The 24,112-nt window shown below is 41.2% G+C and overlaps 1 protein-coding gene across 1 annotated transcript in view; it reads left to right on the top strand.

Moving 5' to 3' along the window:
• The window catches only part of tmeff2a (transmembrane protein with EGF-like and two follistatin-like domains 2a), a 147,129-nt gene extending 123,375 nt beyond the window's left edge, over window positions 1–23,754 (top strand). The window contains exons 6-10 of the mRNA XM_020462258.2: window positions 3,591–3,739; window positions 7,268–7,327; window positions 7,689–7,815; window positions 15,102–15,260; window positions 23,091–23,754. Coding sequence (XP_020317847.1) covers window positions 3,591–3,739; window positions 7,268–7,327; window positions 7,689–7,815; window positions 15,102–15,260; window positions 23,091–23,187 — 592 coding nt within the window. The 3' untranslated portion in view covers window positions 23,188–23,754. The remainder of the gene's footprint in view (window positions 1–3,590; window positions 3,740–7,267; window positions 7,328–7,688; window positions 7,816–15,101; window positions 15,261–23,090) is intronic.
• Window positions 23,755–24,112: the final 358 nt, after the last annotated feature.

The raw sequence follows: 24,112 nt of genomic DNA, 5'->3' as shown, positions 1-24,112 counted from the left end.
AACATTCCCTTTCCTTGATGTTGAAGTGGCATGCAGGACTACCTAATCACAAGAACATGAGCAACAATGTACCCGACTCATTTCTGCTACATAAAGACTTAAAAAATGGGAACCGATGCCTTTCTGCACAGCACTCAGCAATAAGTTAATTGATTGTGGTTAAATTAATGAAAGAATGAACAAAGGAATAAACAAATGAGCGAATGACCGAATGTATTTTTGTGTCTTACCACATTTATGCAACCCTTAATCCCCTTATGGGACACCGTCTAGATTTTCAGCACTTCAGTGCCACATCAGTCCACCTCTTTTAACCTTAATTCAACTCCATTGACTTCTTCAGCCCCATGGGAGGATAGGCTTTAAAAGGTGGATGGACTGAGTGCCACAGACCAAGAGGGGGAAGGTGGAAAATGTCTTTATCAGACTTAATGGTCCCGACACCTTACCTACCAACACCTGCATCCCCCTGCTCTGTACACACACACACACACACACACACACACACACACACACACACACACACACACACACACACACACACACACACTCTCCCCATTCCAATCTGTTTGTTTGTGTTTGTGTGTGTGTGTCCTGCTTCAGTGCCGCAAACGTGCTTCACTCCCTCTGTTCCCATTGTTCTCTCTCCATCTCTTACTATCATTCTCTTTTTATTTCCCTCTCTCTTTCTTTATCTGTCTCTCACCCCCTACTCTCTCTATCCCTCTCTCTCCTTCCCTCCCTTCCTCTTTCTGTCTGTCAGTCCTTTGGAAGGATTACTCTGAAATATGAGGCTGGGGATTATAAAAAATCAATGTTATATTCAGCAGCAATAAAGTTTATAGCTGTGGTTTTGCACGACATGGAAGAGGCTAGGAAAGGGTGCCGAGTGGTCTAGCCACTGACTGTGTGTGCATGCACGTATTGATGTGTGTTTGTGTGGTGTGTGTCTGCTTGCGTGCATATAGGATCAAAGTCTGTGTGTGTGTTTGTTTATGTGATAGAGTGTGTGTCTGCCTGTGTGCGTACCTCTGTCTGCGTTTGTGTGTGTGTGCATTCGTGTATCCGTATGCATTTGTATGTGCATCTGTTTGTGTGTATATTTTCATGTGTTTGTATGTGTGTACATGTGTGTGTGCATGACTGGAAGTGGCCGTTAGAGGACAGGTACACAGGAAGCCTGCAGGCAATCATTGAGTTTAGATAGAGGGTAAACCACATGGCACTGTGCAAATCAATAAGACGCATCCTACTAAGAAGTGCTCCTCACACACAGGCACACCAATACATGCTCTTATTGTTCATCTCTGCTCCCTCTCTCTCCGTCTCGATATACACAGAGTTTACAAAGCATTAGGAACACCTGCTCTTTCCATGACTGACTGACCAGGTGAATCCAGGTGAAGCTATTATGCCTTATTGATGTCACTTGTTAAATCCATTTCAATCAGTGTAGATGAAAGGGAGGATACAGGTTAAAGAAGTATTTTTAAGCCTTGAGACAATTGAGACATGGATTGTGTATGTGGGACGTACAGAGGGGGAATGGGCAAGACAAAATAATTAAGTGCCAATGAACGGGGTGTGGTAGTAGGTGCCAGGCGCACCAGTTGAGTGTGTCAAGAACAGCAACGCTGCTGGGTTTTTCACATTCAACAGTTTCCCCTGTGTATCAAGAATTGTCCACCACCCAAAGGACATCCAGCCAACTTGACACATCTGTGGGAAGCATTGGAGTCAACATGGGCCGGCATCCCTGTGGAACACTTTCGACACCTGTTTGAGTCCATGCCCCGACAAATTGAGGCTGTTCTTAGGGCAAAAGTGGGTGCACTCAGTATACGTTTGTGTGTGTGATTTTATCTTTTTTAGCCCACCAAGGACAAGTCTTCCAAAAGCCATGAAGAAATGTACAGACATACAGAAATGTTTAACAACAACAAAAGCAAAACACAAACACAGATCCACATTCCTATCACCTTTGTATATTACGTGTGTGTGTGTGTGTGTGTGTGTGTGTGTGTGTGTGTGTGTGTGTGTGTGTGTGTGTGTGTGTGTGTGTGTGTGTGTGTGTGTGTGTGTGTGTGTGTGTGTGTGTGTGTGTGTGTGTGTGTGTGTGTGTGTGTGTGTGTGTGTGTGTGTGTGTGTTGACGCAGTGCAGTATTGCAGTGGTAGTGCCTATTGTGGAGAAAGTGAGAAGCTCTATTAAAAATGCATGGCCTACAGACATTATCCTTGATGACCGCCACAGATGGCCACTCGGGATGGCAAGCCTCTGAAAGCATTGCCACTTCTGGGTCTTTGTGTGTGCATTCACGTGTATGTGGTAATAATAGGTGGGGGATTGTGTATGCGTTATTTGTTTGTTTGTGAGTGCGAGAGTGTGTGTGTGCGTATAGGTCATGCATCCCATTTCACAGTATGTATATCTATATTTCTATGTACGAGAGTGTTTATGTGTTTGTGATTATGTGTGTGTTTGCAGTATGCAAATTGGGCAGAGAGCGGGTATGAAGCAAGGCCAGTGCTTTCCTCATAGACGGCTCTGGGCCAGGGGAAAATAAAAAAGGAGCAGAGTATAATGACAGATTTATAATTACAGTGTCTAACGTTCAGAGCTACTCAGCAAGAACTGTCTAGGGACTGCAATTTTGGTGTAATTTCTGCTGAACATGCTCACTGAGCACTTTGGGTCACACGCACACACATACGCTAACTCATGCGTGCACATTCTCACACACTGTCGTTTCAATGAAGACCGCACACACACACACAGTCAGTCAGACAGTCAGTAAGTCGGTCAGTTATGCACATATACACATTCACGTACATACATACAGTACCAGTCAAAAGTTTGAACACACCTACTCATTTCAGGGTTTTTCTTTATTTTTACTATATTCTACTCTGTAGAATAATAGTGAAGACATGAAAACTATGAAAGAACACATATGGAATCATGTAGTAACCAAAAAAGTGTTGTTTATATTTATATTTTAGATTCTTCAAAGTAGCCACCCTTTGCCTTGATGCCAGCTTTGCACACTCTTGGCATTCTCTCAAGAATTCCATGTGTTATTTTATAGTTTTGATGTCCTGACTATTATTCTACAATGTAGAAAATTGTAAAAATGAAGAAAAACCCTGGAATGAGTAGGTATGTTCAAACTTTAGACTGGTACTGTACTTGTACACCCCCACACACACACACCCACACACTACACACTCAGATGCACATCGAGACTTTCAGACTGAGATATAAAGTGAAATTCATGGTAAACAAAACAGGCAGTATCCACCAAAAAGAAACAAATTGAATCGTGCACATAAAGCAAAAACACAAACACCTACACCCAACCACACACACACACACACACACACACACACACACACACACACACACACACACACACACACACACACACACACACACACACACACTACATGTGATAAAATAAATACAATAGACTACACTCTACAACAGGCGCTGATTCACTGAATGACAAATCCTGAAGAACTCCAGTTCTCTATCACTCTATTATTTTTTTGGTGTGGCCACTACTGATGTGTCCCACCATCCTTTGCAATAGGTGTGTGTGTAACATCGACTGCTCCCACATCAGCTTCAACCCAGTTTGCGCCTCGGATGGCCATTCCTATGACAACCCCTGCCAGGTGAAGGAGGAGTCGTGTCAGAAGCAGGAGCGGATCGAGGTCAAATACCTGGGCCACTGCCAAGGTGAGATATAGCTACTACGGTATACGAAACGTATTTCTGTATCTCTTTCTTCTTCTTCTCCCTTCTCCTCTTTCTACGTTAATATTTAGTAATATAGGCCCCATTAATATTCAATGCATTTTAAATTACATTAATATTTGGTAATTTAGGCGACCAATCAATTGCAAATATAAAATGTGTGCTATATTGGACGTTTCAAACTCCTTACAACCATCAAAACCTCCTCTTGCAGAATATTGACATGGAAACATGCCTGTCCTTGAATATAATGTTAATATTCTTTATCAGCAATTGGGGCCTTTGTAATTTTCTTTTGTCCAACAATTGATCCAGTGCAAAGCAATACAACACAACCACATCAACAAAACACCATCATTATGTCTTAGAACCCAATTCATATAATGAAGCTTTGGCACTGTGGTTGGGTTCTGTGACAGCAACATTTGTTAGATTTTCATTGCAAATGAAGGGTTTGATTCCATATTTTTCACATTTGCATTATGTCATCTGAAATGAAGGCTCATGGGTCCTATTCTATGTGTATGAGTTATGGCTATTCTCCTACTTTTTGAGGCTTCTGCATATTGATGCATTAACATGACACTACAACATTCAATGGCAGCCATGTTAGCTCTGATTAACAGAATGAACATTATGAGCCATTTACATGGCACTTAAACATTCATTTACATTGGGAATATTAAAAAAGACTATGTAACTGATCTACAATCAAAATTCTGAAAGTTGGGCCAACTCTCTAAGTATATATGGCTGGCTATATCCACTGTCCAGATGGATGGAACGTCCTCAGGCTCAGGAGTCATTAGGCAAATAATTTCCATTATATTTGTCTGTTCAGTCATAAGTTAGGTTTCTCTAAATGTTTTCCCACACGATGTAACCTTAATAGGCTACTGGCTGCCAACACAGGGAGGCTGCAAACAGTGGGCTATGTCACTACGACAATAAGAATCAATCCATCCTTGACCGGGAAATGAATTGTGACAGACTTTTCAATGCCCTTATTGTACGTTAAATCCTTCCCTAACGTGTATATAATCAAACTCAAAAATCTTCCCTTGATTTAACCTATCGAAAAAATCTGTAAAACCACCATAAAATGTTTCAAAAGTTGCTTCAAGACATTCTCCGGTACTGTTGTATACTTTTTAGCCAGTAGTTCTGAAAGTAGCACTCATAAGCCAAAAGTGGCCCATGAAAATTGCGTACTACGTCACATATGTGCAGATATGTGCACCACCTGATTGCTCTCTGTCTCTCTCGCTCTGCTGTGTGTGCATCTTGCTAGCTGTCACGCAAATGGCTCATTGGCTGGAAATGGAATTGCTAGGGGACTGGCCCACATGGGGGAAAATGTAGGGAAAGTGGCAGAGCATAGCTTCCAGGAAAACAATCGCTTTCAAACTAGGGATTTCGTTTCTAATTGAGGTAAAACAGTAATTCTGCTCATAGATTATGCATGTATGAACTACACATTGACACATCCAGCCCAAAATGGGTTTAAAAAAAGACTTAGTAGACACCATAGTTCCGGAGCATGTCTTTAAATGTTAAATGTCCAAAAAATAAAACCCACATTGTATACATTGTTCACCCTCTGGATACAATGTCTATGTGATATTTGCACAATATAGTTGAAACTAATGGATTATTTTTATATTTATTTATGTATTGATACTTAATTACATGTAGCGTTACTGTTTAAAACCTAATTGGGATATTTTTTCTATTGGGTTTCTGTTGTGTATAAAATTGAGCACAATGCCATGCAATCTCCATAGACAAACATTGGCAGTAGAATGGGTTGTAAATAAGAATTTGTTCTTAACTGACTTGCCTAGTTAAATAAAGGTTTTTTAAAAAGCCTTACTGAAGAGCTCAGTGACTTTCAACGTGGCACCGTCATAGGATGCCACCTTTCTAACAAGTCAGTTCGTAGAAATCTGCCCTGCTATAGCTGTCCCGGTCAACTGTAAGTGCTGTTATTGTGAAGTGGAAACGTCCAGGAGCAACAACGGCTCAGCCACGAAGTGGTAGGCCACACATGCTCACAGAACGGGACCACCGAGTGCTGTAGCGCGTAGCGCTTAACAATCATCAGTCCTCGGTTGCAACACTCACTACCAAGTTCCAAACTGCCTTTGGAAGCGACGTCAGCACAAGAACTGTGCGTCAGGAGCTTTGTGAAATGTGTTTCCATGGCCGAGCAGCTGCACACAAGCCTAAAATCACCATGCGCAATCCCAATGCATTCTCTGGAGTGATGAATCACCCTTCACCATCTAGCAGTCCAACGGACTAATCTGCATTTGGCGGATTCCAGGAGAACGCTACCTGCCCTAAGGCATAGTGCCAACTGTAGAGTTTGGTGGTGGAGGAATAATGGTCTGGGGCTTTTTTTCATGGTTCTGGCTAAGCCCCTTAGTTCTAGTGAAGGGAAATCTTAACATTACAGCATACAATGACATTCTAGACAATTCTGTGCTTCCAACTTTTTGGGGAAGGCCCATTCTTGTTTCAGCATGACAATGCTTCAGTGTACAAAACGAGGTCCATACAGAAATGGTTTGTCTAGATCGGTGTGGAAGAACTTGACTGGCCTGCACAGAGCCCTGACCTCAACCCCACCAAGCTCCTTTGGATGAATTGAAACGCCGACTGCGAGCCAGGCCTAATCGCCCAACATCAGTGCTCGACCTCACTAATGCTCTTATGGCTGAATGGAAGCAAGTCCCCGCAGCAAGTCCCCACAAGCCTTCGTAGAAGAGTGGAGGCAGTTACAGCAGCAATGGGGGGACCAACTCCATATTAATGCTCAGATTTTGGAATGAGATGTTCTACGAGCAGGTGTTCACATACTTTTTGGTCATTTAGTATATTTCATGTCATCGTAAGATGAAAAAATAATAGCTCTATCACTTTCACAAGATGTGTCTTTAATCAATGTCAATTTACCAACATTTCTGAAATGCAAATATTGCGTTTTGGAATGAAACCCATCAAATGGATCAATAAAGGTATAATTAAATTGTATTGAGGTTTGTATTGCACTAATCAACTGACCATTAAATGGTTTGGATAATTTGCATAAGATAAATCATGACCCTATAACACATATACTCTAAATAAATCTATATATTATGTTGTTTTGTTATCTTTTAATTGTTTGTTATTCCTTTTATTTTGTTTAATAGAGTGCTCAGAGGATATTAATTATTATAATAATTTGTCTTTTAATCCTTAAACGTTGTCCTAAATATTGTAATCCACATGATACTCTCAAAGATGAGATAATTTAACTCCTAAGTGAGGTACTGTCCTACCCTAGCTACTGGTTCAAGGTCAGTTTTGTGTTTTGAACTGTAATTTTGTCCCTAGCAATACTCACAGAGTGCTGAACTTGGATCAGTTTGGCCTGTTAGATCACAATGAATAAAAATAGACAGCGGGGACCTGATCCTAGATCAGCAATCCTACTTAGACTGTATTATGACTGTGCCTTCTCAGGTGACATCATGACAGGGACCAAAGCCGGAGACGGACACTATGCCAGGAAAGATTACTCAGGTAGGTGGTAAAGTGTGTGTGTGTGTGTGTGTGTGTGTGTGTGTGTGTCAGATCCATGAATGACGTGAACAATGGCAGACAGTTTAATGTGTGTCCTTTTGACAAGGGCCAATATGACTCTGGTCAAAGTAATGCACTATATAGGGAAAAAGGTGCCATTTGGAACGCAGGCCAAATTGAATAACATGCCGACTATTAGCATCAGGGATGTCAGTGGTGGATAAATGTAATTTACACAGCTTTTAATCGGATCAACAGCAGTTACGCTATTATGCTAAATTACTGACACTCACCTTTACCCTTTCAATCCTATCATTGTTATCCCTAACCTTCAGTTCTTCTGTGCTGTGTGCGTGTGTAGAAGAGAAGCCGGACCAGAGAGGAGAGGTGGCCATAGGCTTGTACATCCCCTGTCCTGAGCACTACAAGAACTACTGTGTCCACGGAGAGTGTGAATATCCCAACATACTGTCTGTGCCATCCTGCAGGTATGCACACACAGGCCTACACACGGACGCATGTGTGTGGACACACATCCCAGTACATAGTGACCAGTGTTGGGGTCGTTACTCCAAAAAAGTTAGATATTTAAGCAATAAGGCATGAGAACCTGGAGATTATCGTGTGATAATTCCCTACTTAGGGCTGATCTTAGGCCCAAGGCTAAGCTTTTTTTTTAAATGGTTGCCAACATATTAGAAAAGATTAACAACATGTTTTCATTGAAAACATTAATATAGTGAGAATATTTGTTGAAATGGAATTATGGCATTATGTCGTCATGGCAGTTTGCAGGGATTATCGTGAATACCTGACTTAAAATATCGTAGGGGGCTTGGGCTAATGCACCTAAATGTGTGAAGTAGGTTTTAAAAAATGGATACAATTGATATTTGGGTACAGGACTTGTGTCTTAACATTCTGGTTCATTCTGGTGAAATGGTACTGTATTTGATAAAGACATTGAAGTAAATTATTATAATGTAGTTAGATGTGGCAGATTACAGAAAGGCGGAAGAGTGGCAATATATGTCAAATCTAATTCCATGGCGTCCCTTTAAATATTTCTGTTCCCAAGAAATTTGAGCTCCTGGTTGTAGATGTGTCCATAAACCAGAATAAACATGTATTTGTTACTGGGATTTTACCGCCCCTCTGCTGCCATGGTTGATGCTATTGGTGATATATCCGAGTGTTTAACACATTTTTTGTCCTCAGAGTTGTCTTCACTTAAGTAGTACTTTGACCCTCCTGCTGTGTTCCGGTCAAATTGGACCAATTTACAAGTTTTCTCTCTAAAAAGTTATTATTATTTTAATCTGATTGTCATAAGGTTCCATGACTTTATCCACACAGGGCATCTGACCACAGATCATTTTCATTACATTTTGGGTGTTTTATTTAACTTTTGTACACCTGTGGTGTTCCCGGTCAAAAATGACCGGTCATTAGAAATTAATGGGTGAGACTACAATTAGTGTATAAAATTGAGTTCAGGCACATCTCTGTTCATCAGATGGACACAATTCCTCTCCCAGATCCCAACATCCCCACATGCATGTGTGTTTGACCACACACACACCTCACTCCCCTTCTTGGCTTCCATGGCAACCCCCACGGGAACCTTTCCCCAATAGAATCTTTCCCCCACGGGAACCACACCTGTTGGCATTCTCACAAACAATCACAACATTGTTTCAATAATATATAGAACTTTTCTCGCAACTCTCGTATATAAAGCTTTTTTAAGGCCTTGCTTACAATTTATTCTGTGGCAGCATAATGACCAAACAATATACTGTATGCGAGGCTCTTGATCATATCTTTGATCATGACACTGGTGAGGAGAATCCTTGTTAAACTTTGACACAAGTAGTCTGTGATAAGTAACACAATATGTTTCACCTGAGTATTTGTCAAAATAATCCATACATTAGTCAAAATAATCCATACATTATGCTTTTTTTACTCAGAGATGAGTTGCATGAGCTCAGGTCAATGAGGCCTACAGGCCATAAATAGCAAAATGGAAGTTCAAAACTTGTAATATTCACAAGAACTTAAGTTGATAAAAAGATCTAACACAACATTAGGTGATAATATGTGTATTATTATGGATTTATAATCAGCTATAATGGGGCAGTCATTTTGGCCCGGGAACACAGAATAAAAAAACATGAAACGAACACAACAGGAGGGTTCAAGTTTTTTACTTAATTATTTTATTTTACACCACTGCTAATAACCCTCATCAATATTTCTCTAGTGGAGTGTTAGCATATATCTCAGTGATCATTGTCCCATAGTATGTATTAGAGATATGAAACAGCAAAATACTAATCCTTGTTTAATTAAGTTAAGAAGAGACATTTTAAAAAGTTTTCTCCTCAAGGGTTTCTACATGACATGTTCCACTCTGATTTAGCCACTATCTCCTTGTATTCCTGATCTTGAGTTGGCTCTAGAACATTTCTCCTCCATATATATTTCTCTGGCAGATAAACACAACCTCCTTTTAAACAATTCAGAGTGAAAGCTAGATCTAACCCTTGGTTTTCTTTTGAGCTATCTGAGCTCATTCAGATGGGAAATCAGGCCTGGATCAAAGCAAGGAAAACTGACTATAGTGGACTGGCGATCTTTCAGACAATTGAGAAACAGATGTACAATCTCGATTAAGAAAGCTAAATCAAGCTCATTTTTAAGCTCTATCTATGACTCTGCTGGTGATCCTTCTAGATTTTGGAAAACAGTAAATGCAGTGAAGTGGACACATTCCTCTTCTTCCCCTGGCAAAGCAAGTTCTGTCTGACTCTGGAATCATAACTGAGAATAATGGAATAAGTGATGCTTTTAATCATCATTTTATCTAGGCAGGCTTTTTATTTGAGGACAACAGTGGTTTAATTGACCCTGGTTAGTCAATCGACTGCTATTCCCTCTGCCAGCCTCTAGCTGACTCGACGGTTAACCCGTCCGGATCTTCTAGTGAATCTTTGTTTTAATTTGAACAATTTACTATCTGTGATGTGCTAGATGCCTTGATGCAAAGAAAATCCACTGGGGCTGATATGCTTTATCCATTTTTGCTGCACCTCTCTGCCCCCCTGATTGCTGAATCATTAACCCATATCTTTTACGGTTACATCTGGCACTATCCCCAAGGTTTGGAAGGCGGCCCATGTACCCCCCCTTGACAAAGCTGGTGGCCCTATGTATGTATTCTAAATGTACATCAGTCTGGTTTTAGTCCAGGTCATAGCACTCACTGCTGCATTCCTAGTTGTGGTTGATGTGGTTAACTGTATGGATAAAAGGCAATATTGTGCTGCCATCTTCATTGACCTGTCAAAGACTATCGATACTGTTGATCACTCATTGCTAATTCAGAGCCTTTCCTCAATTGGTCTAGGCTGCATGTAAATGGTTTAAAAATTACTTGACAGATAGAACTCAATGTGTATGTACTGATGTTGTTAAATGTTGTTAAATCATGTTTCCTGGATATTACGAAAGGTGTCCGTCCTGCAGGGGTCGATTTTTGGTCCTGTACTTTTTACTGTTACATGTCTGTAAAAAACTGTAACCTGCATTTATATGCCAGGTACTGTTGTGTATGCTATTGCCCCACGGTTACCTTCATTGTATTACAGAAAAACTTTATTGACCTGAAATTTGTATTGAATACAGGTAAAACTAAGTATATTTTGTTCTCTAGAGTGCATAAAAATAACTGATGATTTAATTATGTTCTTTGGTCGGTGTCCATATTGATTGTGTCCCTGCTTACAAATATCTGGGCATCTGAATAGATGAAAAGCAGTCTTTTGGGGCTTTTGGGGTTTGAAACCAGGCTGTGTCACAACCGGCCGTGACCAGGAGACCCATAGGGCAGCACACAATTGGCCACGTGTCTTTCGGGTTAGGTGAGGGTTTGGCCGGGGGGGGGGGGGGTATTTTCTGTCCTTTATGTAATTCAAGGTTCACCTGAGAAAGAGACCTTGGTCTCAGTATAATTCCCTGATAAAATAAAGGCTAAATACAAATAAATAAAATAAATAAACTGTCACGTCTAATCAAGGTGGGTGGAATCAGGCGCAGAGAGCAGAATGCGATAATAAAGTTTATTCTCCAGTGAACAAACAAACACAGGGTGAAATTATCCAACATAGGATAACAGACTAACCGGAGAATAAGAAAACACGAATAACCACGACAGACGAAAATGAATGACCAAATAAATAATCCCGCAAAAAACAAGGGTGGGACAACCTACATTATATACAGACACTAATTAACTAAACAACACACAGGTGAAACCAATCAGACAAAACCAACAGATACACGAAAAGGGATCGGTAGTGGCTAGTAGGACGGTGACGACGAACGCCGAGCACCGCCCGAACGGGCAGGAGAGCAAACCTCGGCTGAAGTCGTGACATAAACTCCCTTCTATCAACCAATCAGCATCAATACAATCATCTACAATACCTGTTACTCGTTACTTCTTTCAACTTCTTTATTTACTTGTAATTAGATATATTATTTGTTATATTACTTTTGCGTTACATCCCAAAATGTTGTGCGTCCTCACCCAATGTAAACAATGTCAATGTTACATTACATTACCGTGGATAAGGGCAGCGTTTCCTCCACTACATACCCAGCCACAAGCTTGTTCAGCTCTCCCTGGGTTACAGGCTGTCTTCCTGAATGATTAAAATGTAGCCTAGGTTGTTTTTCGATGAGGTAGGCCTACAGTCATCTTTAGCAGCAGTAGTCAGGCCTCAGGGCTCTTTCTCTATGCGTTTTTGTGTTGACATGTTGCTTTTGCAGGTGCTTCAAGAGATTGGAATTTGTATTTCTAGCAGTGGAGAGGTGTTTATTGCCTGAACACAGCTTACATTTTACAGTTATTCTCGTCATTTTGTTCTCGTTCCAAATCAAAGTAATGGGAGTACTTTTTATTTTATTTTTTATTTAACCTTTATTTAATCTTAAGGAGGCTGCGAATTTTCGCATCTTTTTGTTAAAAATCGCGCAACATTTCAGCGTCCTGCTACTCATGCCAGGAATATAGTATATGCATATGATAAGTGTGTGTGTATAGAAAACACTCTGAAGTCTCTAAAACTGGTTAAATCGTGTCTGTGGCTATAACATAACGTGTTTAGGAGTCAAAATCCGTCGAAAAACTGTTCACCAAAACACAAAAAAAAATATCCATCCGCCAGTCAATGTATTGTCTAAGGCTGAAAAAAATACATGGGAATCCCCGGTAAACGCCTACAGCTTCCACACGATGTCGCCAGTGCTGTCATTTAGGGGCGGCTTTATCCTTGGTTTGGTGACGTGTAAGCACTTCCTTTCTTTCGGCTCACCACAGGATGTTATGATTGTGAAAACATGGACGATGATTTCAAGACTTGCTGCTATCGAATACAGATCGCCCCGTGATCAATTTAATAGATTATTAACGTTTATTAATACCTAAAGTTGGTTTAGAAAAGTAGTTTGAAGTGATTTGTAAAAGTATATAGGCAACTTTTGTAATTTTAAAAAGTGACGTTGCGTCTTGTAAAGGGGCATTTTTCTGGATCAGACCGGTCTTCAGCAAATCACATTTTGGGTATACAATGACGGATTTAATCGGGAAAAAGACCCAATTGTGATGTTTATGTGATATATAGGAGTGCCAAGAAAGAAGCTCGTCAAAGGTAATGAATGTTTTATATTTTATTTCTGCGTTTTGGGTAGCGCCGGCTACCGCAAAATCTGTTGTTTTGTTGACGGTCTGGTATTTTGGGGGGGCGCATGCTATCAGATAATAGCTTCTCATGCTTTCGCCGAAAAGCATTTTACAAATCTGACTTGGTGGCTAGATTCACAACGAGTGTAGCTTTAATTCACTACCTTGCATTTGTGTTTTAATGAAAGTTTGAGTTTTATCGAAAACAATAGGTGGCGCTCTAAAATTTCCGCTGATTTTGATCCCGCCACAGGGACCTCGTCCATACTACTTCCATGCTGAGAAACTCAATGTTTTAGACGCTTCTGACATTTTTCATCTCCCTGACTAAAGCAGTTAGTAGTAGTGCGTGCGTAAACAGGAACTTGGTGAGAGGACGTCAGACTCAGGACAAAAATATTAGAATCTGTAATAGGAAGGGAATGATAACAAAAGAAACTAAGTAACGATGACCTATCTTTGATCAGTCACTGTAATATTATTATATATTATTATTACATAATATTATGTTATATTACTAATTCCCGCAAAATGTCATATTATTAGTGTAACATATTACTTTGTAATGCATTACCCCCAACACTGATAGTGACACACACACACACACACATGCTGACACATACACACACAAGACATATACCTATAATTACTAACCCACACAGAAACTCCCCTCCCTCCCTCCCCACACACATACACCCCTGATCACCTGTGCCCCGTCCAGCCCTCTGGGTGAGTAATAGGCCCATGGCCAGACCAAGCCCATTAACCTGTGGGGTCAGTAGGATTGTGCTGCGGTCACAGCCACAGGGCTTTAGCCTCTTCTCATCTCTCCCCTCACAGAAACATGGCTCTACCCCCTAGCTCTTCAAGCCTACATGCCCTGCATAGTGAATAGTGGTGATAGTTGAATGGGAAAAATAGGGGAAGGTCTCTGGCACCACCAGCTGTATGGAGGAGGTAGTGTTTTGATGAATGGGAGTGTTGATTTAGGATCAGTTTTGTGATTGCATGGACAGGGGGGAACTGATCCTCGATCAGCACTTCTACTTTGAGATGTTTGATAAATACTGCCCCTGTTCAAGGTTTGAGGTAGAAGTTGATCTTTTACCTCTGATCGAGGATCAGTTTATACAAATGACAATTCCTAATCTTAACTATTAAGGAGACAATTGCCAAACTGATCTTATATCAGTGTCTACGGACCACTTCATCCTTCTCCATTGGAATAACTGTGAGCGGACAGAGAGTTTGCTCTCAGTACACCTGTCCACTGCATCATGATGAAAGATATGTGAGGAAAGAGAAAAGGGAGTGGGAGGGAGATGGTAAGGTTGAGTAAAGGAGAGGTGGAAATAGAAGGGAGCGAGTGAAGAGAGGTGAGAGAGAGAAGATATAAGAGAAGGAGCGAGAGAGAAATAGCTAAGGTTGAGGGGATAAAAGAGTAGTCTGACTTTCGCTCACCCTCATGTGTCCCACTGAGAAATGACCCACTGAGAAGTGTGTGTGTGTGTGTGTGTGTGTGTGTGTGTGTGTGTGTGTGTGTGTGTGTGTGTGTGTGTGTGTGTGTGTGTGTGTGTGTGTGTGTGTGTGTGTGTGTGTGTGTGTGTGTGTGTGTGTGTGTGTGTGTGTGTGTGTGTGTGTGTGTGTGTGTGTGTCTGTACAGAGCAGGGGGATGCAGGTGTTGGTGGATAACAACCTCCCCAGAGAAAGAGAGATTTGGAGAGATGGACATACTGATTAAAATATACCACTTTTAGCCCCCCCTCAACACACATACTCACAACTACCGCATTCAGATATAATGCACACGTACAGTTACTTCAAGCACTAATTTAAAGACACACATTAGCCTGTACACTGTGGTGACCTCAAATGCAAACACAAACACCACACATGTATCATGTACACAAACTAACATCAACCTTTGTGTATGTGCTTATTTGTGTTTGCTTGTTTGTTTGTTTGTTTGTTTGTTTGTTTGTTTGTTTGTTTGTTTGTTTGTGTGTGTGTGTGAGTGTCTGTCAGCTGTCACTCAGGCTTCAGCGGGCCCCAGTGTGAAACTAAGGAGTACAATGTGCTCTACGTGGTCCCCGGCTCTGGCAAGCTGCGCTACGTCCTCATCGCCTCCATCATCGGAGCACTGCAGGTGGCCATCATCTGTGTGGTGGTGCTCTGTATTACCAGGTAGGACACACACACAAACATGCATACACACACAGTACACACATGCAGGTACTAGCACACATACACATTGTGCAATCACACACACACATACACAAACTTGTGTGAGCAAGCATATGCATTATGCCAGTGCTTCTCAACCTAAGGTTGTACCCTTGGGGTACCTAGGCTAGCCACAGGTGGTACTTTGAAAGACCCATAAGAACATTGGCCTAATGATCAGGTTCACACAAGGGGGTACTTTGGGCAGAGCAAAATTAGATTGGAGGTTGAGAACCACTACATTACGCAACAATATGTGTAAACTCTCACATGCTGTGCATACACACTGTGGTGAACCGTGAGGTGTTGGGTTGAGCGTGCAGAGATTAACACAGACAAAGGGAGGTTTTAGTCCGCATGTTTGAAAAACATAATTCCACTTTGACATTATGGGGTATTGTGTGTAGGCCAGTGACCAAAAATCTGAATTTAATCCATTTTAAATACAGGCTGTAACACAACAAAATGTGTAAAAAGTCAAGGGGTGTGAAAACTTTCTGAAGGCACTGTGTGTGCGTTCACACCCACTTCTACAGAGGACTACATACACAAACAGAGATCCATTTTCCACATTGGGGATGTCATGATGAGAGGTAGTGCATCATACGTTCTGGTGCTGCGGAGGGAACGTGGAAAGGTCATCTTGACCTATGCAAGACATGACATTTAATAAAGTTTTTAAAAAAGCTATAACCAAGATGAAACGAGAGAGAGACAGAGAGAGAGAAATCAAGATGACAGGGAGAGAGAGGGACAGAGAGAGAGAGAAAGAGAGCGAGAGATGAACTCCCGCATGTTTTTACAAAAAGATTGATTTAGAGTTAGATAAACTTGGATTTTTTTAAACGTTCACTCCAAATCAAAACTACAAACCTACAACCCCGTTTTTGGACAAAATTACCTGGAAGGATTCCTACTATCAAAGATTTCCAAGCTTTACAGCAAATGCTCTGGCAAACAAACAACATAAACCTGAAAACACCATCCAACCTGGAACTGAGTAAGTAATGTTTAGTCTGAAGCCACGTTTAAAGTCAAGAAGAAAATACATTACAATGATATATTTTACTTTATAAGGACTGAATGCTAAGTTAAGGCTACCAAGCTTGCTAGGACAGAAAGTATCTGACTGCAATTTCAATTAGCACTGAGGTGTGAAATGAGAGGTGTCAAAGCCCTTGAGCCTAACAATGGCAGGAGAGTTTCACAGCCTACCCCGCCTTTGAAGTCCCTTCCTGATGTTCAGAGGTCATTACAATACAGTGCGCTCTGGATGTAAAAAATTATTAGGCACGAAAAGAGTACAAAAATAAGCTCCTTATGGAAAAACAAGAGACACTTTTTGATTTCTAATATAAAAATGGGAACATAAGCAACTTAATCTTCCATCTTCCACAATGCTATGTTAATTAACACACTACCCCTCTGTTAAGAGGGGGTGGTGTTATCGATGGGTGGAAACTCCAGTGAACACACTCCAGTCAGCACAACAAATAGGCCAGCTCAACAACACCCCCACCAGACCTGGAGAGCTGGAGGTGGTGAGACAACATCAATAGGAGAAGGAGCAGGAGAAGAACAGAGCACTAGAGGAGAAGGTGAAAGTGCTCGAGGAGAAGGTGAAAACAATGACGTGTGACAGAGAACAAACCATTAGACACCTGGCCACCCCCGCAGAGAAGCCAGCAGAACAGCCCACCTCAGACCCTGACCATAGCCTCGACATCACCGCAGGACAGACAAATGAAGAACCCCAAGCCCAGGAGATCCCACCCCCTCTGAGCACCCCCCCCCCTGTCAGCCATCTTGATAGCCCAACTGACAACCCACCCACACCCACTGAGGACAAATTAAGAGGGGGTGGTGTTATCGATGGGTGGAAACTCAAGATATTAGACAACGAGGACTCTGAGTCAGCCAATGTCAACCTGTTCAAGTCTGGAACAGTAATGGTACAGGGCAACCCCAAACAGTTTCAGCTGGACTTTCACACAATCAAAGAGATAGCTTAACAGGATAAGCTCTCTCTATAGAAAGATACCCCAGGTCCGAGCGTGTCAGACCAGACATGTTCATTATACAACCCCACAGACGAGCAATCCCAATCAGAAAGTCAACCTCCCAGCACAGAGAACTACTACCTCATTGAAATGAAGGATACATTCACCCAGTTGGAGGTAAGGCAGGTGGAGCTGGAACAGCAGGTGAACACACTCCAGTCAGCACAACAAATAGGCCAGCTCAACAACACCCCCACCAGACCTGGAGAGCTGGAGGTGGTGAGACAACATCAATAGGAGAAGGAGCAGGAGAAGAACAGAGCACTAGAGGAGAAGGTGAAAGTGCTCGAGGAGAAGGTGAAAACAATGACGTGTGACAGAGAACAAACCATTAGACACCTGGCCACCCCCGCAGAGAAGCCAGCAGAACAGCCCACCTCAGACCCTGGGTATGTACATAGTCAATGGTAGGCTTTGAGGGGACTCCTATGGTTAGATATACCTATAGCTCATCTCTTGGTAGTAGTACTGTAGACTATTTTATCACTGACCTCAACCCAGAGTCTCTCAGAGCATTCATAGTCAGCCCACTGACACACCTATCAGATCACAGCAAAATCACAGTCCTCTTTAACATAACAATACTCAATTATGAGGCATCAAAGCCAAAGGAACTGAATAATGTAAAGAAATGCAATAGATGGAAGGAAAGTAGTGTGGAAACCTACCAAAAAACATTTAGACAACAACAAATGTCATCACTTTTAGACTTCCCGGACAAAATGTTATACTGTAATAGTGAAGGTGTAAACTTGGCAGCAGAAAATCTAAACAGTATATTTGACCGCTCAGCTTCCCTAACAAATAACAAATGTCAAACAGAAAACCAAAGAAAATTAATAACAATGACAAATGGTTTGATGAAGAATGCAAAAACCTAAGAATGAATTTGAGAACCCTATCCAACCAAAAACATAGAGACACAGAAAACTTGAGCATACTCCATCACTATGGTGAATCACTAAAACAATACAGAAATACACTATGGAAAAAGAAGGTACAGCACATCAGAAATCAGCTCAATGTAATTGACTCTAACCACTTCTGGGACAATTGGAAAACAGTAAACAAACAACAACACAAAGAGTTATCTATCCAGAACGGAGATGTATGGGTAAACCACCTCTCCAATTTTTTGGGCCCTATAACAAAGAAGAAACAGCAAAAACATATACACGATCAAATACAAATCTTAGAATCAACTACAGTATTAAAGACCAGAACCCACTGGATTCTCCAATTACATTGAATGAACTACAGGACAAAATACAAACCTTCAAACCCAAAAAGGCATGTGGTGTTGATGGTATCCTCAATTAAATTATAAAATATACAGACCACAAATTCCAATTAGCTATACGTAAACTCTTTAACATCATCCTTAGCTCTGGCAACCAAGGACAGATCACCCCAATCCACAAATTTGACTCCAATTACTACTGTGGGATATGCTTCAACAGCAACCTTGGGAAAATCCTCTGCATTATCATTAACCGCAGACCTCCTTAGTGAAATCAATGTACTTAGCAAATGTTAAAATGGCTTTTTTCCAAATTACCGTACGACAGACCACATATTCACCATACACACCCTATTTGACAAACAAACTAACCAAAACAAAACAGTCTTCTCCTGCTTTGTTGATTTCAAAAAAGCTTTTGACTCAATTTGGCATTAGGGTCTGCTATACAAATTGATGTAAAGTGATGTTGGGGGAAAATCATATGACATTATAAATTCCATGTACACAAACAACAAGTGTGCGGTTAAAATTGCCCAAAAAACACACATTTATTTCCACAGGGCCATGGGGTGAGACAGGGATGCAGCTTAAGTCCCACCCTCTTCAACGTATATATCAACGAATTGACGAGGGCACTAGAACAGTCTGCAGCACCCGGCCTCACCCTACTGGAATCCGAAGTAAAATGTCTACTGTTTGCTATGTCTACTGTTTGCTGATGATTTGGTGCTTCGGTCCCCAACCGAGAAGGGCCTACAGCAGCACCTAGATCTTCTGCACAGATTCAGTGAGACCAGAACCACAAATACAAATTCCATCTAGACACCATTGCCCAAGAGCAAGGTTTCCCAAACTCTGTCCTCGGGACCCCAAGGAGTAAACATTTTGTTTTTCGCCCTAGCACTACACAGCTAATTCAAATAATCAACTAATCATCCAGCTTTGCTAATCGAATCAACTGTGTAATGTTAGGGCAAAAAACTAAACTTGCACGTCCCATTGCCCTTTATGGTTGTGAGGTCTGGGGTCCGCTCACCAACCAAGAATTCACAAAATGAGACAAACACCAAATTGAGACTCTGCATGCAGAATTCTGCAAAAAATGTAAAACACCAAATAATGCATGAAGAGCAGAATTAAGTCGATACCTGCTAATTATCAAAATCCAGAAAAGAGCCGTTAAATTCTACAACCACTTAAAAGGAAGCCTTCAAACTTTCCATAACAAAGCCATTACCTACAGAGAGATGAACCTTGAGAAGAGTCCCCTAAGCAAGCTGGTCCTAGGGCTCTGTTCACAAACACAAACAGACCTCACAGAGCCCCAAGACTGCAACACAATTAGACCCAACCAAATCATGAGAAACAAAAAGATAATTACTTGACACATTGGAAAGAACTAACAAAAAAACTGAGCAAACTAGAATGTTATTTGGCCCTAAACAGAGAGTACACAGTGGCAAAATACCTGACCACTGTGACTGTCCCAAATTTAAGGAAAACGTTGAGTACGTACAGACTCAGTGAGCAAGGCTTGCTATTGAGAAAGGCCGCCATAGGCAGACCTGGCTCTCAAGAGAAGACAGGCAATGTGCCGAGAGAGAGAGAGAGAGATAGTCTGACTGTGAAGGTTAATTACAGAAGGCACAGTTATGAGGTTGTGTCCAGTCAGTTTACTTTCACTTTAATTTATCTTCCAATAAATCTCTGAATTCAATGCAGTTTAATCAAATTCACATTGCTTCTGTAGCAAAAGTCACGCATGCATTTTACGACTCGCTCACATTAGTACATTAGGCCCTCACACTTCCCCACTACTCTAAATGCACACATTTAATTTAAAGGAATAGTTGACAAAAATTACAAAATTATATATTGGTTTCCTTACACTGACAGCAGATATAAGTGAAATCAATGCTTTGTTTTCCCTGGCAATGTTTCCTCACGCTAACTCTTTAGCATTTGTGACACAAATCCCATTCAAGTAATGGGACCGATATTAGCATTTTTCACGCATCATGTTCAAAACATCTATAAGTGACTTTGTTGACCTTCACAATTAATTTTAGTTACTTTCGTATGATTTGGACATGATGCACAAAAATATATAATATTTGAACCATGACTTGAATGCGATTTGTGCCACAAATGCTAAAGCATTAGCATGTGGAAACAGTGCCAAGGAAACTTAAGCAAAGCATGGATTGCTGTCATACGTTGTCAATAAACTGCATAAAGGGTAAGGAAACAAAAAAATACCAAGTGTTCAAAACAACAGGCCGAAGACCAATCTATGTATTTTGAAAATATTGCATTCAGGTACTATACTACATTACCATTAATTTATAGCACCTTTTGTTCAAAGTGTATAGTCTAATTTGTGCTTCATTATGGAAATGTAGTCTCCCCATATCCACATTCCAGGCTGCTTAATCTCATTTCTGTTAAATAGTGAATTCTGTTTTTAATGGTTTGCATAATTAATCCCTAGGTACATTGGTTTTACAGTGTCAGAGATGCAAATTATATAATGTGGTACAGAATATTTAGAATACAAACATAATAGCTCTTTTCTATACATAGGTACCAACCATTTTATATGTATCAAAGTAGTAGAAGATCAACAGGAGTTGTAATATAATTCATTATATTGATCATTGTCCTTTACATTCTTATCGAAACTATTTGAGTGATTAATTTAGCGGATTTCTACCACTTAAACGTATTTATTTATATATGCTATTTAGCATAAGCTTTTATCCAAAGCTGACTTACAGTCATGCTTGCATACATTTTACATATGGGTGGCCCCAGGAATGGAACCCACAACCCTGGCGGTGCAAGCGCCATGCTCTACCAACTGAGCCATAAAGGTTTGAACATGTGCGCTCTGGTAAAAATATAACCCCAACATGCAACAATATCTAAGATTTTACTGACTTACAGTTTATATAAGGAAATCATTCAATTGAAATTAATTCATTAGGACCTAATCTAAGGATTTCGCATGACTGGGAAAACAGATATACATCTGTTGGTCACAGAAACCTTTAAAAAAAAGTAGGGGCGTGGATCAGAAAACCAGAATCTGGTGTGACCTCCATTTGCCTCATGCAGCGCAACACATCACCTTCACATAGAGTTGATCAGGCTATTGATTGTGGGCTGTGAAGTGTTGTCCCACTCCTCTTCAATGGCTGTGTGAAGTTGCTGGGTATTGACGGAAACTGGAACACACTGTCGTACACGTCGATCCAGAGCATCCCAAACATGCTCAATATATGACATGTCTGATGAGGATGCAGGCCATGGAAGAACTGGGACAATTTTAGCTTCCAGGTGCAGATCCTTGTGACATGGGGCTGTGCATTATGATGATGTAACATGAGGTGATGTTGGCAGATGAATGGCACGACAATGGGCCTTAGGATCTCGTCACGGTATCTCTGTGCATTCAAATTGCCATCGATAAAATGCAATTGCGTTAGTTTTCCATAGCTTATGCCTTTGCATACCATAACCCCACCGCCACCATGGGGCATTCTGTTCACAATGTTGACATGAGCAAACCACTCACCCACAGGACGCCATTCACGTGATCTGTGGTTGTGAGGCAGTTGGATGTACTGCCAAATTCTCTAAAACGTTGGAGGTGGCTTATGGTAGATAAATGAACATTCAATTCTCTGGCAACAGCTCTGGTGGAAATTCCTGCAGTGAGCATGCCAACTGCACACTCCCTCAAAACTTGAGACATCTTTGGCATTGTGTTGTGTGACTAAACTGCACATTCCAGAGTGGCCTTTTATTGTCCCTAGCACAAGGTGCACCTGTGTATTGACCGTGCTGTTTAATCAGCTTCTTGATATTCCACACATGTCAGGTAGATGGATTATCTTGGCAAAGGAGAAATGCTCACAAACAGGGATGTAAACAAATTTGTGCCCCAAAAAATTGAGACATAAGCTTTTTGTGCATATGGAAAATGTCTGGGATCTTTTATTTCAGTTTACGAAACACGAGACCAACAATTTACATGCTGCATTCATATTTTTGTTCAGTGTATTTTGTTAGCTTGTATTAGCTGACTTTTCTCTATGTCCTTGCATATCATTGACCACACCACTAGGTGGCCATGAAGGCTATCATATTTTTCTCAAAGGAATTAAATGCCCTTTTCCCTTCTTAGTTCCCTTTTTGACAAGTTGATTTCCCTTCAAGTATATGAGCAAACCAAAGATAAAAACAACGGAGGGTCAATAAATCAGAACTATTTCTTTATTTTGAAAAGAAAACGGTGTTTTGGGGTTAAACCCTTGGATAATGAACATTAAACCCTTGGATAATGAACATAAAACAAAATGGCTTACAGCTCTCTCTCTCTCTCTCTCTCTCTCTCTCTTGTTGTTATACCTCCTCTCCTCTCTCTCTGTCTCTCTCTCCTTTCTCTCCTTTCTCTCTCCTCTACTCCACTTCCTGTCTGGACAGGAAGTGCCCGCGGAGCAACAGGGTCAATCGGCAGAAGCAGAATGCCACACACTACAGCTCGGAGAACACCATGCGCGCCTCCACCCGCCTCATCTGACTGAGCCACCCCGTGATGGGGGAAACCCTGAGACCCGCTCCTCTCTTGGTCCAAGTTGCCCCGTAGACACAGATCTAGGATCAGCTTCACCCTTCTTGTACTTCCCTACAATCCCAACCTGAATGAACTATAAAGGATTGGGTAGTGGGAGGGGGACGAAACGCAAAACTGACCTTAGATCAGCATCTAGGGGCAACTTCATCCTTCTGGAGACCAGCGCTTCGCCCCGACACCAATGATGAGGCATTGAACAATGGGCTTTGGGGGTGAGGATACAGTGTCGGTGTGTTGGGTTGTGGGGGAGGGGGGCTATAGAAGTGGGTTAGCTGATGTTCGTGGGGGATGTTGGTTGTTTTTAGGGGCAGAAGCAATGGGGGGTTGGGAGGGGGAGGGGGGCTACACGTGATGCCTTGCACCTGTGGTATAGGTCACCGGAGAGGAAACTATGGTACTACAGTACAGCTCTATTTGGTTATGTATTACTGATCTATTTCCAATAGTTATTACATTGTCTTGGTGGGGTATTTTTTCTGTAATGTAAATAAATAATTTATATCACGAAACTAACTTTGGCACATCTTTAAAATATCGCTGTTGGGTGTCCATTTTCACATTTACAGTTAAGATAACATCACTCAAGAGGAAACGGTGGGCTAGGTTTGTCTGAGATGAATGGTGTATTTCCAGATCTTCACTTTGGAATCTATCGATCATAGTTGGCCACAGGTGGGTAAACTCCCCAGCAATCAGTGACATTAATTGATCAATTAACTATCAGATAGAGAAAAAAAACCTGAACTCCAACATTGTGGAACATTGCGGATAGAAATGTGATGAAATTTGTGTTACAGCTGACAAGACATGATGACTCTTCATTCAGAATGTCAGAGAGGCATGTTTGTTCTACATAACCTATTTATATCTG

This window comes from Oncorhynchus kisutch, linkage group LG26, assembly GCF_002021735.2.
Source record: "Oncorhynchus kisutch isolate 150728-3 linkage group LG26, Okis_V2, whole genome shotgun sequence".
In the NCBI taxonomy this organism is placed as follows: Eukaryota; Metazoa; Chordata; class Actinopteri; order Salmoniformes; family Salmonidae; genus Oncorhynchus; species Oncorhynchus kisutch.
This window is presented reverse-complemented; position numbering and strand designations above follow the sequence as displayed.